The following is a 12,389-nucleotide window of genomic DNA, read 5'->3' as shown; positions in this document are numbered from 1 at the left end:
GGAAAGAAAGAAAGAAAGAAAGAAAGAAAGAAAGAAAGAAAGAAAGAAAGAAAGAAAGAAAGAAAGAAAGAAAGAAAGAAAGAAAGAAAGAAAGAAAGAAAGAAAGAAAGAAAGAAAGAAAGAGAAAGAAAAGAAAGAAAGAAAGAAAGAAGTTCTTGCAGAAGGAGGGGGCTGGAGTAGATGACCTCTAAGTTTCTATCAAATTCTGAGGTTCTGTAACTTCTTGGCTCATTGTATCCTTGAATTTACACCATGGCCAAGGAATTATCACTTGATTGGAACTGAGTCCTTAGGGGGAGATGATACTCACTTGTAATTTGCTATTTCTTTGCAAGAGATTGTTATGCAGCAGGTCTCTTTCCCTGATAGTGTTGGCCACCTCTTCCAGGAAAGACTGTGCCCTTTCCTCACCAAAGATGCTGATCAGCAAGTCCTTCTTCAGTTTTAACATGATCAGTTGTTCCTTCAAGCGTGAGCTTTCGGCCAATGCTGCCTAATGAACAAATCTCTGATTAACCATTAAAGAATTTAAAGGCACAAAAATTTTTAAAAAAAGAAATCCGTTCATAATTTTCAGGTCACTGAGGAACCAGTTAGTGTAAGTTTCCAGAAGCACTGAGATCCCACACAGAAACTGAAACTTGGTATAGTAAGAGGAAGTTGGATAATCATGGCTTTCAAAAAGCCTCAATATTATTTTGATATGATTTTTCACACCAGACTGTTATACCAAGTATATTTCTTGAAGACCAGTTGTCACCCAAGCTGCTTTCTCTTTTTTCTGGAATGTTTGGGATTTCTGTTTTATTTTTTCCCCCTAGATGTAACAGAATCCTTTAAAGAAGTACCATCCTAATGTGGTTCTGAGTTCAAGCCTTGGTCATCAGTATAAGATTCCTCCATTGGTGGAGAGGAGGATGAGTCTACACTGTATGCCTGCATGGATGAGCTCTCCCCCTCAGAGTGAGGTAGCTCTGCCCAGCTCACCTAAGAGAATCTCTAGGGAGAAAACCTAGAAGTTAGGGATGCGTTGAGGCACTGGATCTCTACTTTATAGGTGTCAAACACTGGACCCCCCATGACCTGTAGGCCTTATATTCCTGAGTGCAATCAAAAGCAGATTAAAATTTGGAAATATTTAAGAAAATAATTAAAAACACAATGGGGGAAGCTAGGTGGTGCAGTGAATAGAGCACCAGCCCCGGAGTCAGGAGGACCTGAATTCAAATCTGGCCTCAGACACTTGACACACTTACTAGCCATGTGACTTTGGGCAAGTCACTTAACCCCAATTGCCCTCCAAAAATCAAAAAAACAAAAACAAACCAAAAAACCACAATAGAACATAGATAATGCTAATATGTAGTTTTTAAACGACCATGCAGCAATTTTTGGTTTGAGTTTGACACCACTGCTCTATTTCTTCCCAAAGTCTTTTTCCTCTTTCTTTTTCAAGTTTCTCTCTGAAGGGTATCTGGAAGAATGTCTTTCTTTTCCCAACATTCTGAGTCAACATCAGAGGGTCCCCCGCTCCCACCACCAGGCACGCAGTATGGGGTCCTTGTTCTTCCACCAGTGAGAAGAGTCTTTATACAGATGATGGAAAGGTTACTGTAATCTAATCAAAAATATAGCTGCAATGTACATAACACTTTTAAAGTTGCAAAGAATTGTAGGCATTATTTCATATGAGTCTCACAAAACAGCCCTGGGAGGTAGGTACTACAGCCATTGGACATTATTTTGCAACTGAGTCAAGCCAGCCTTCTAGCTTTTCCTCACATATGATACATTTCCTTTCTCTATGACTTTGTGCTGGTCATCCTCCACACCTGGAAGAGTTCACTCCCTCCTCACCTCTGCCTCAAGAAAACCCCTTCTCTTTTCATGATTCAAATATCCCTTTCTACCTGATCTTCCCTCATAACTGCTTGCACTCTCCCCCTCAAACTAAGACTTAACTATGTATTTATTCTCTTTATGTTTATTCATTCACACACACACACATATATATATATATATGTCTCCTGCATTAGAATGCAAATTTCTTGAACATTCGTTGTAGTTGTAACCTTAGTGCCTACCACACTGTCTGGCACATTCTAATAAATAATTGCTTAATTATTTGCCTAATAAATTGCTTGTTGATTAACAGTTCAAAGTCCCACAGGTAGTGAGTGGCAAGGTCAGGACCCAAATATTTGTAAAGCAGTTAGCACAGTGCCTGGCATGTAGTAGGGGCTATATAAATGCTTGCTGCCTTCTTCTCCTTTCCACCCCCTTCCTGGTTCTGTAAAAAACACTATCAAAAGGGAAGGAGAGAGAAGGAATAAATATTTATTATTTACTATTTTATTATTTATTACCTACTATGTGCCAAGCACTGGGCTAAACACTTTTCAAATATAATCTCATTTGATCTTCACAACAATCTTGTGAGGATGGTACTGTTATTTCTGTCTTACAGTTGAGGAAACTGAGGCAAACAGGTTAAGTGACTCACTCAGGGTCACACAGCTAGGAAGTATCTGAGAACAGATTTGACTTGGGTTTTCTTGACTCCAGTCCTATATCCATTGCAACTCTCTGGTGCCTCTAAAACTTCATCTGTGTGGTTAATTCCTTCTATTAACACAGAGAGCAACCCTCACCAACCAACCATGGTACAGGGCTTTATAAGATGCTGTGGCCAAATAATTTAGTGCTGTCCCAAACTTATTTTGGAAAGTCTGTATTCCCAGTTCCTAGCACAGTTCCTGAACAAAGATTAGGTAGGAGCTTAGTCATTGATGACTACTTGTTCTGATTGGTATTCAAAGTCTTTCTGGATGGGCAGAACTAGCCAGGGTTCACAATTTACTAGCAGAGCTAGTGGCCCAGGGTCACCTGTACATTGTGGTCAGGGATTAGAGGAGGAGGTGTGGAGTCTAGGGATTTGGAGAAGAAGGAAATTAGTGTAGTCAAGGAATGTTTTGTGGAGGAGGTGGAATTTGGGACAGGAATTTAGTGCAACATAGAAAGTACACCAATCATGAGGAAGGAGGAATGCCAATTTAGTTTAACTGTTAAACATGAGGTCAGATCCAGCTCTCATCATATATGGAACTGCAAAAACCATCTGATCCAATACATTTCTATTGATTTCTGTACCAAGTCTTCTGCCTCCAAATCTAGCCCCCTTTCCGCTATGCCATGCTGCCTTTACCATCCTCTCTACTTTCCCAACCTCTTTCCTCTACTCACAGTGTCACTTCAGCCTGTGATGCCGCCCTTCCTACTCCTTATGCTGACTGCTTACATTTCCTTTAAACTCCAGCTCAAATGTCACATTCATATCCAAGCCTTTTCTGTCTTTTCTGAGCATAATTCTCCTTTCTCTCATATTTCTAATCAGGTACCTACTTTGTGTTTTTATTATTTATGGTTACCTACATATCATATTCCCTTTCTAGACTGAAAGTTGCATGAGCCCAGGGAATAATTACCTCAACTAAGTTTAGTTGATTAGTTAACACTTCCTTCAGCACTGAGTGAAGTGTATACTCTGTATACAGGAGGTGCTGAATAAAACTGTGGAACTGAAGAGTTGGCACTTAATAAATACATTCTAATGTGGTTGTACTGACGACCTAACTGCTGAAACTAGAACTCATGTAAAATTAAACTTCCTCCTAGAGTGAATGTAGCTTAGGGGAAAACACTGACATACAGAAGTTTGTCTCCATACTAGGTAGCTTAGTAGTAAAATGGATAGAATTCTGGAACTGGAGGCAGGAAGACCTGAGTTCAAATTTAGCCTTTAACTTGTGTGACCCCAGGCAAGTCACTCAATCTCTGCTTCCTCAACTGTAAAACAAGGATAACAGCACTTACATCCCAGTGTCATTGGGAAGATCAGATGAGATAATATTTGTAAAAACCACTTAGCATGTTGCTTGGCCCACAGTAGGCTCTTAATAAATACATTTTTTTCCCTCATCCCTCCCTTTCCACTTCTTCCCCCTTCCTGCCCACCCTTAGGTTCAATGGGGCTAGCTCACCCTTAGGGTTCTAATTCTATGAATTTTTTGGCTCTCTTAGATCTATAAACTCGTCTACAGCAAGGAATTGGTGCATTGAGCTGTGGTCTGAAGTTTGGCTTTAGAACATACATTTACCCCAAGGGTGAAGATTTATCCAATTAGCGAATCATGTACAAACATAAATAAAACAAATGCTTATTCTCTTTGCTTGAAACCTGGATTAATGAAAATTGTTTTCTTTGAAGATTTAGTCATTGTTTCAAAGTAACACTTTAAAGATAGCATCTCTTCAGACTTCATGTAAAAGCATATAACTACAGAATATCAAAGCTTGGAGGAACCTCAGAATTATAGAATATGAGAGGTGGAAGAGATTTTAAAGACTATCCTCCTCATCACAAATGATGCTTATTTGTAAAGGAGTTTGAAATTTGCAAAGCACTATATGCATTATATCTCATTTGAGCCTCAAAAAGATCCTGTGAAGTGGTACTAGGAAGGTATCTCCTTTTCCAAAGTAGGCAATTGGTTACCAGAAGGGAGAGACATCATAGGATCATAGCAAAGTTGGAAGGAACTTTAAACATCACTTAGGCTAATATTCTTCTTTGACAGTTGGTGAAACTGAGGCTTAGAAAAGGGAAATGATTGACCCAAAGTCTCGAGCTCACATTATTTCCCTCTCTGACTACATGATAATTTCCCCAATTTAATATACAACCCAGATAATATGTGGATTTTAACATAGGTTGTCAGTGTCACAGTTCAATGATGAGGTGGGTAATACGAGCATTATTATTTTGAGGTGAGGGAGATCACAGAATTAGACAATTGCAATTGCAGAAAAACTTTTAGAGGTCAGCTAATATAACCTATATTTTGGGTGAGGTAGAAGGAAAGAAATAAACATTTATTATGCACTCACCATGTGCCAAACACTTTGAGAAGTACAAATATTGTCTCCTTCAATTCTCACAACAACCCTGGAAGGAAGGTACTGTTACTATCCTGATTTACATTCGAGAAAACTAAAGCAAACAGAGGTTAAGTACTTTACCTGGAGCCACACACCTATAAGTGTCTGAGGTGGGATTTGAATTCAGGTCCTTCCTGACTCCAGGCCCAGTAGTCTAGCCAATGGACCACCTACCTGCCTCTATGGGTCTCTGTGCTCTACAAATCATACAAACTCAGATAGGTGCCCCTATTATGCCTATGTCCAGGAGCACTTTATTTATTAGGAGTGAAAAACTGCTTATCTGCCACTCTCAGTGAGCTTCCTCATATATATTTCCTTCCAACACAAACTAAAGGAACCTAGTGCAGCCTTCCTCTCATGACACCATCCCATTTACCTCAATCTGTGGCAAAAAGGTATGTATTGATGGGAGATCTGGGAGGCTGTCGGTGATAGCCAAGAGTTTCTGCGCCAGTGCCTTCCACAGATGGAACTCTTGGACTGGGTGCTGCAAGTACTGCCACAGCTCTGTCCCAGAGCGATTTCTCAGTTTGGAAGAATTTTCTTTAACCCTACAAGGACCAAAAGGAAATACAGAAGACTGTTTTATCAGGCTGGCATTGTTCATATGGCACCTCTGGAGCCTGTTAAGGAGATAAGGAGGGTGATCAGGATGAAAATCCCCAGCATTCTCCTCCTGGACCCCAAGGAAGTATACCCTGGTCAGAAAAGACCAGACTTGGACAATTTAACTTCTGTTCTAAGTGGGGGCAGCTGAAGCTGTGGGAATGGTGGGGTTCAGGAGCAGATGTGCAGCCAAAGAGCAAGAACACAAGTCCCAAGGCAAACAAACAAGGGCAGCCTCTGAGACTAGCAACTATGTAAGGGGACTGAGACATCTCCCTTAGAGAACTGTGTAGGAAGAGCACCAGGCATGAGACCTTCAGAGCTGGACTCTAGGATAGCAGTTGCATGATCAAGCTGTGCAAAAACAATACAAAGTTGGGTTCCTGGAAACTTCTGGGCTTCTGAGTTCAGAGCTGGTGGTTTCTTAGCCCTTTCTCCTTTTTTTGGAGATCATGGTTTCCAAATCTCTATTTCCTAAGAATTTATTTACTTTCCCTGTTTACTTCTAAGTATGATAAACATGGTAAACCCCTGCATTGATAACATGTATGTGTTTGTTCACAAATGGTGGCATAGAGAGATAGTAGTTGAGGAGTACACAGAAGGAGAGATTTGACAGTTATGGTGGATATAGATATAGATATAAATAGATGGATAGGTGGATAGATAGATAGATAGATAGATAGATAGATAGATAGATAGATAGATAGATAGATAGATAGATGGATAAGTGGATGGATGGATGGATGGATGGATAGATGAAGAGAGAGAGACAGACAGAGAGAGAGCAAGAGACAGAGAGACAGAGAGAGAGAGAGAGAGAGAGAGAGAGAGAGAGAGAGAGAGAGATTACACCTAAGAAATTCTCTATCTTTGGCCTTGAGCCTAAATAATCAGAGCTTCATTTTTTTTAACAACTTCCCAGGATACATGCAAAAACTTAAATCTCGATCTTTCCAGGGAAAGTAGTCAGCTATTTTTGTCTGGGGGAGGTCATGAGGAATTGTCTGGCTTTGGGAGGTGTAGCCTTGGCCATTTCCTTTCTCTTTGCTTTTCCAAGGTTGATTTGAAATGAAGCCAGAGGAAAGGAGTCAAGAGAATGAGAATGAGTAGTGCTGCCCCCATTCTCCTCAGGGGTAATGGGAAGTATGAGGGAGTGATGATCCTACTTATCCAGCACAGCCTAGAGCTCACCATCCTCACTATTGCTAAATTTACTTTCACCACAAGGACAGGAAGACAGCATTCTCTATGGGTGACTTCTACACTCCCCACAAAGCAGGAAACCAATTCTCTTCCTTCCAAGCTGGAAGCCAATTCCACACCTTCAGAATGTGCTATCAGTCAGCTACTCAAAGGTCTGATGACCTTAACCCCCTAAAAATGCCTTGTTTCCAAAGTCTGATGTTTGCGTTATTCAGTGGCAAGCGTCAAATTTCCCGCTGGGAGTAAAGCCAAAGAAAAAAGCTGAATGGCTAGCCTAAGTCATGGAATTCAGCACCACCTGTTGTATACATGTCAGCACTTGAAATTTGAGGAGGTCAATGGACATAAGGCAGTTTTCAAAAATAATGCAGGTGCCTGTCATTTTTCAAAACAAAAACAAGTAAGAGCACTCTTAATGGAAATGTTGAAGGCAATCTAAGACATGTTGCAGGGACTTTTCAGACACAATACTGATGACATTCAACCTGAAATGCTTTTAATTACAGCTTCATGCCTTTATAAAAACTGTAGGAAGTAGATAAAAAAATCCAAGACAGGTCACATAGGTTGTAGCACTATTTACTGTGGATGGAGTGAGAAAGACAGAGGCATAGACAGGGACATACAAGGAAACAAAGACAGAGAAGGGAAGACATTAATTAAGTACTTACAATATGTCAGACCCTATGCTAAAAATAAAGGTTCCAGAACAGAAACCTGAGTATTCCCTGACAACATTCAAGGGAACCATGAACCCAATTTCTTAGGAGAAGTAAATGAGAAGAGGAAATGAAGCTTCTCACAATATGGGAGGCAACAGGCTTAGGAGAATTATATTTCCTTTGTGTGAAGCAAAGCAGAGCCTGAGTAGGAGAATTCACAAAGGTGGAAAGGAAGTAGGGAGAGGATCTCAAACTTCTGCTCTGAACAAAAGTCACAACTTATTGTTTAACTCACATCAGCTTATCAAAGATATTTAGTGCCCTCAAGTTTCCTATCCATGAAATCATGAACAATATACTGGTTACTAAAAGGCAGAGGGACACAGAGAAAGATCTTGATTAGGTACAGGGTGGTGAGGGGGTGTGAGTATAATCTTTATGGCCTGGTAAGATGGCATAGATTTCAATGAAGCACCATCAGGGACATAACCCATAACAACTTCCCCTCACACTAGGGAACTTCATCCATACTGATACTAGACATCTTAACTTCCCAGTTCCTCACTTTACTCTTTTCCCATAACCTACTCCTTACTTACAGAGAGATGGTCATACGATTTCCAGGTTATCAACTCTGAAATTCCTTCATTTGATCACTATCTTTCATTATTCCATTTCCCCCCTCTACCTTAAAATGCCTAAATCTGTTCTTCATGCTCACTATGATTTCCAATCCTGCCACCCATGAGTTCTTTTACAAGCCATCTCTCCTGCTCTGGATGCAGACTCCTCTCTTCCCTATCTTGACTCCTTGATGAGACAGTTCAACTACATACTCTTCTCTATACTAGAGTCCCTTGCCCCCTAATCATATCACCAGTCATACCTTGTCAAGCTCCCACCTTTGATCACTCCTACCATCTACTGCCTTCATTTCAATCATGTGCTGCTGAATGAAACTAGAGAAAGTCATAAAGCTGTGCTGACTGGGTCCACTATGAATTTGTTACATGATCTCAAATGAGTCCTCACTGCAGCAAGGCAACCCTTTTAGACATCACTAATTGAGCCACTGTCGCATTCACCAAAATCATTTTTCCAGACATTTTTATCCCTCTGACCTCCCATGGCACCCCCTTCCCCCACCATCTTAGCAGAGTGCCCTACCTCTTACTTCACTGAAAAAATAATAAGGCCATTCACTGAGAGCTCCCTCTTATTCCTTCCTCTTTATGTCACATCGCTCAGATGTCTTCTCTTGCTATAACCTCTGTCCCAAACAAAGAGGTGTCCCTTCTCCTTACCAAGTCTAGCTGGCCCCTGTCTTGGCTTGCATCACTGATTCTATTCCATCCCACTTCCTCTAGTAGAATTCTCCCTCAATCATCCCAACTGTCTCATTAATCTTCAATGGCTTCCTCTCTACTGACTAGTTTCCTGCTACCTACCCTCTTATGTCTCTATCATTGTTTAAAAAAAAATCCTCACTTGATCCATCTCTCCCTACTAGCTATTATTTCACATCTCTCCTCCCTTTCATGGCTAAAGTCCTTGAGAAATATGACAATAAGTTGTGCCTTCACTTCCTCTCTCCTTACTCTATTCCAGACTCTACAGTTTGACTTCTGCCTTCAACATTCAAATGAAATTGTTCTCTCCAAAGTCATCAATGATCTCACACATGTCAAACCTGTTGTTTTGTCAGTGCTTTTCATTCTTGACCTCTCTACAGCCTTCTGTACTGTCAATCAACCTCTTTTCCTCGATAATCTCTTCTCGCTTTCCTTGACACTGCTTTTTCCTCGTTCTCTTTCTAACATCCTGGTCCTTCTTTCATCCTGCTAACTACAAATGTCACCCAAGACTCTTTCCTAGGCTTTTTACTCTCTGTTCTTTCATTTGGTGATCTCATCAGTGAGTCCATGGATTCATGTATCATCTCTATGTTGATAATTCAATCAATTCATCCAGTCCTAACCTTCCTCCTGATCTCTAGTCACATATCTTCAAGTGGATGCCTAATAGATATCTTAGTATGTTCAAAAATGAACTCATCACCTTTCTCCCAAAACCCTCTTCTTTTCTGAACTTCTCCGTTACTATGAAAGGAACCTAGTCCCTAGTTACCCAGGCTGACAACCTAAGTATCTTCCATGACTCTTCACTTTTTTTATTTCCCCATATCCAATCTGTTGCCAATGCCTGCCAATTCTACCTTTACAACACCTTAAATACATCACCTGCTCTCTGCCACCATCTTGGTGCAGGTACTCATCATCTTGCACCTGGACTATTGCAACAGCCTCTTGGTTGACCTCCCTGGCTTAAGTCTCTCCCCACTCCAGTCCATCCTCCACTCAGCTGTCAAATTCATCTTCCCAAAGTGTACTTGTGAACATGCCATGTCTCTATTCAATTATTCTAATAGCTCCCTACTATTTCCAGAATCAAATACATCATCTTTGGAACTTTAACGACCTTTCACAATCTGCCCTACCTTTCCATTCTTACTCTATGATCCAGTAACCCTGGCCTCTGTGTTGGTGCTTGTGTACTTTATCTCCCAGCTCCACACCTTTACCCTGGTGATCCCCCATGCCTGGTATTCTCTCCCTCTTTATCCCCACCTTTGATTTCCTTGGCTTCCTTTGGTTGTTGTCCTTCATTCTCAAAGAGGACCAAAATGACATCGCTGTGCTAGAGTTGAGTTTTAATGTGTCTGACTGGCTGATCAAGCTAATATGAGATTGGAATGCTCTGTCACAGGTCAGGGACAATAGTCCACGTGAACATTTGGGGGCGGATTCTCTAAATTTGTGCATCCTGCATTTCCTTTGAACTGTTTCAGTTCTGCTTTGTTCATAGAGAACAGCACCTTCTCTGATGTGGGCATGCCATGCTGGGTGGTCCTGTGCCAGTGACTTCCATGTACACAATCAATTCCAAAGTTCTTTTTTTTTCTTTTTGGAGGGGGGAAGGAAGGGCAATTGGGGCTAAGTGATTTGCCCAAGGTCACACGAATAGTAAGTGTTAAGTTTCTGAGGCTGAATTTGAACTCAGGTTCTCCAGACTCCAGGACTGGTACTCTATTCACTGAGCCACCTAGCCACTCCTATTCCAAAGTTCTTAAGAGAGCCTTTGAGAGTGTCCTTGTTTCACTTCTTCTGACTACCATGTGAATGCTTCCCTGTGTGAGTTCTCCATAAAATAGTCTTTTTGGCAAGCATACATTTTGCATTCGAACAATGTGACCACCCTATTGGAGTTGCACTCTCTGAAGCAGAATTTGAATGCTTGGCAGTTTAGTTTCAGTAAGGCCCTCGGTGTCTGGTACCTTATCCTGCCATGTGGTCTTCAGAATCTTTCCAAGACAATTCAAATGGAAGCAATTCGGTTTCCCAGTATGGAGCTGGTAGACTGTCCAGGTTTCAAAGACATACAACAATGAGGTCAGCACAACAGCTCTGTAGACTTTTAATTTGGTAGTCAGTCTAATACCTCTACTCTCCCATACTTTCTTTTGGAGTCTCCCAAACATTGTGCTAGCTCTGGCTATGCCTGTATCAACCTGTATCATGATATACTACCAAGGTAAGTGAACTTAATCCACAGCATTCAAAACTTCTCCATTTGCTGTAAGCGGTGATTCCATGTATGGAAGGTGTGGTGGTGGCTGATGGAGCACCTGTGTTTTCTTGGTGTTGATTGTTAGGCCAGACCTATCACAAGCAGAAGAGAATTGATTCATACTTTGTTGCATCTCAGTTTCAGAGGCTACCTGGAGTGCACAGTCATCTGCAAACAGAAAATCATGCACCAATACTCCTTCCACTTTAGTCTTGGCTTGTAGCCTTTTCAGGTTGAAGAATTTACCATCAGTGCAATAACTGATCTTGATGCCATGTTTATCTGCATTTGACAACATAGCTGAAAACATCATGCTAAAAAGCATGGGAGCAAGCACACAGCCTTAGCCTTGTTTCACTCCATTGGTGACTGGGAAATCACGAGAGCATTGTCCATTATCCAGAACCTGGGCACACATGCCGTCATGAAATTGATATATAATGCTGATGAACTTCTCCAGGCAACCAAATTTTGACATTATTTTCCATGAATTGTCACGACTAATAGTATCAAAGGCCTTGGTCAGATCTATAAATGTTGCATACAGACCTCTGTTCTACTCCTGCCATTTCTCCTGGAGTTGTCAGGCATCAAACACTGTATCTACTATTCCTTTACCCTTTCTGAAACCACTTTAGCTCTCACGTAGATGACCATCCTCCAGGTGAAGAATCAGCCTATTGAAGGAGGACTTTGGCAAGAATCTTACCAGCAATGATTAAGAGAGAGCCCTGCCTCCATCCTGCCCCCTGGTGATTGTCACAGGACAATCTATTTTCTTTGCCTTATAGAGATGGACAATGGAGGCATCCTTAAACTCAGGGGGGATAACCTCCCCTTGCCATACAACCTGGAAAATTTCAGTCAGCTTTTGTATGAGCAATGGACCCCCTGCCTTATAAATTTCAGCTGGAATAAAATCAGTACTAGGTGCTTTACCAAAGGAAAGGAGCCTAATAGCATTTAAAACCTCTTCTTCACTTGGAGCTTCAGCTAGACTGACTCCTACCTGAGGTAAACAGTCTGTGGCCTCATTGATTGATGATGGTTTGTTGAGAACACTAGGGAAGTGTTCAGCCTATCTCTCTAGGATCATATCCTTATCACTAATCAATGTAACATAGGCTTCCTTTAAGACTCATCTCAAGCACCACCTTCTACAATAGACTTTTCCCAGTTTCCCCAATGACTTGAGCCTTCCTCTCTACATTTATCTTGCTTCTCTCTGTCTCTCTCTCTGTCTCTCTCTGTCTCTCTGTCTCTCTGTCTCTCTCTCTCTCTCTCTCT

The 12,389-nt window shown here is 41.2% G+C and overlaps 1 protein-coding gene across 4 annotated transcripts in view; it reads right to left on the bottom strand.

Annotated features, from left to right (window-relative positions):
* The window catches only part of SYNE3 (spectrin repeat containing nuclear envelope family member 3), a 237,184-nt gene that overhangs the window by 74,512 nt on the left and 150,283 nt on the right, over positions 1 to 12,389 (bottom strand). For all 4 annotated transcript variants that reach the window (XM_069104246.1, XM_069104245.1, XM_069104244.1 and 1 more), the window contains 2 exons: positions 5,378 to 5,552; positions 311 to 493 (listed from right to left, as the gene is read on the bottom strand). In XM_069104246.1, coding sequence (XP_068960347.1) covers positions 311 to 493; positions 5,378 to 5,552 — 358 coding nt within the window. The remainder of the gene's footprint in view (positions 1 to 310; positions 494 to 5,377; positions 5,553 to 12,389) is intronic.

This window comes from Petaurus breviceps, unplaced genomic scaffold, assembly GCF_028583685.1.
Source record: "Petaurus breviceps papuanus isolate PSGF00001 unplaced genomic scaffold, PetGlider_PUasm1.0 685, whole genome shotgun sequence".
Lineage (NCBI taxonomy): Eukaryota > Metazoa > Chordata > Mammalia > Diprotodontia > Petauridae > Petaurus > Petaurus breviceps.
This window is presented reverse-complemented; position numbering and strand designations above follow the sequence as displayed.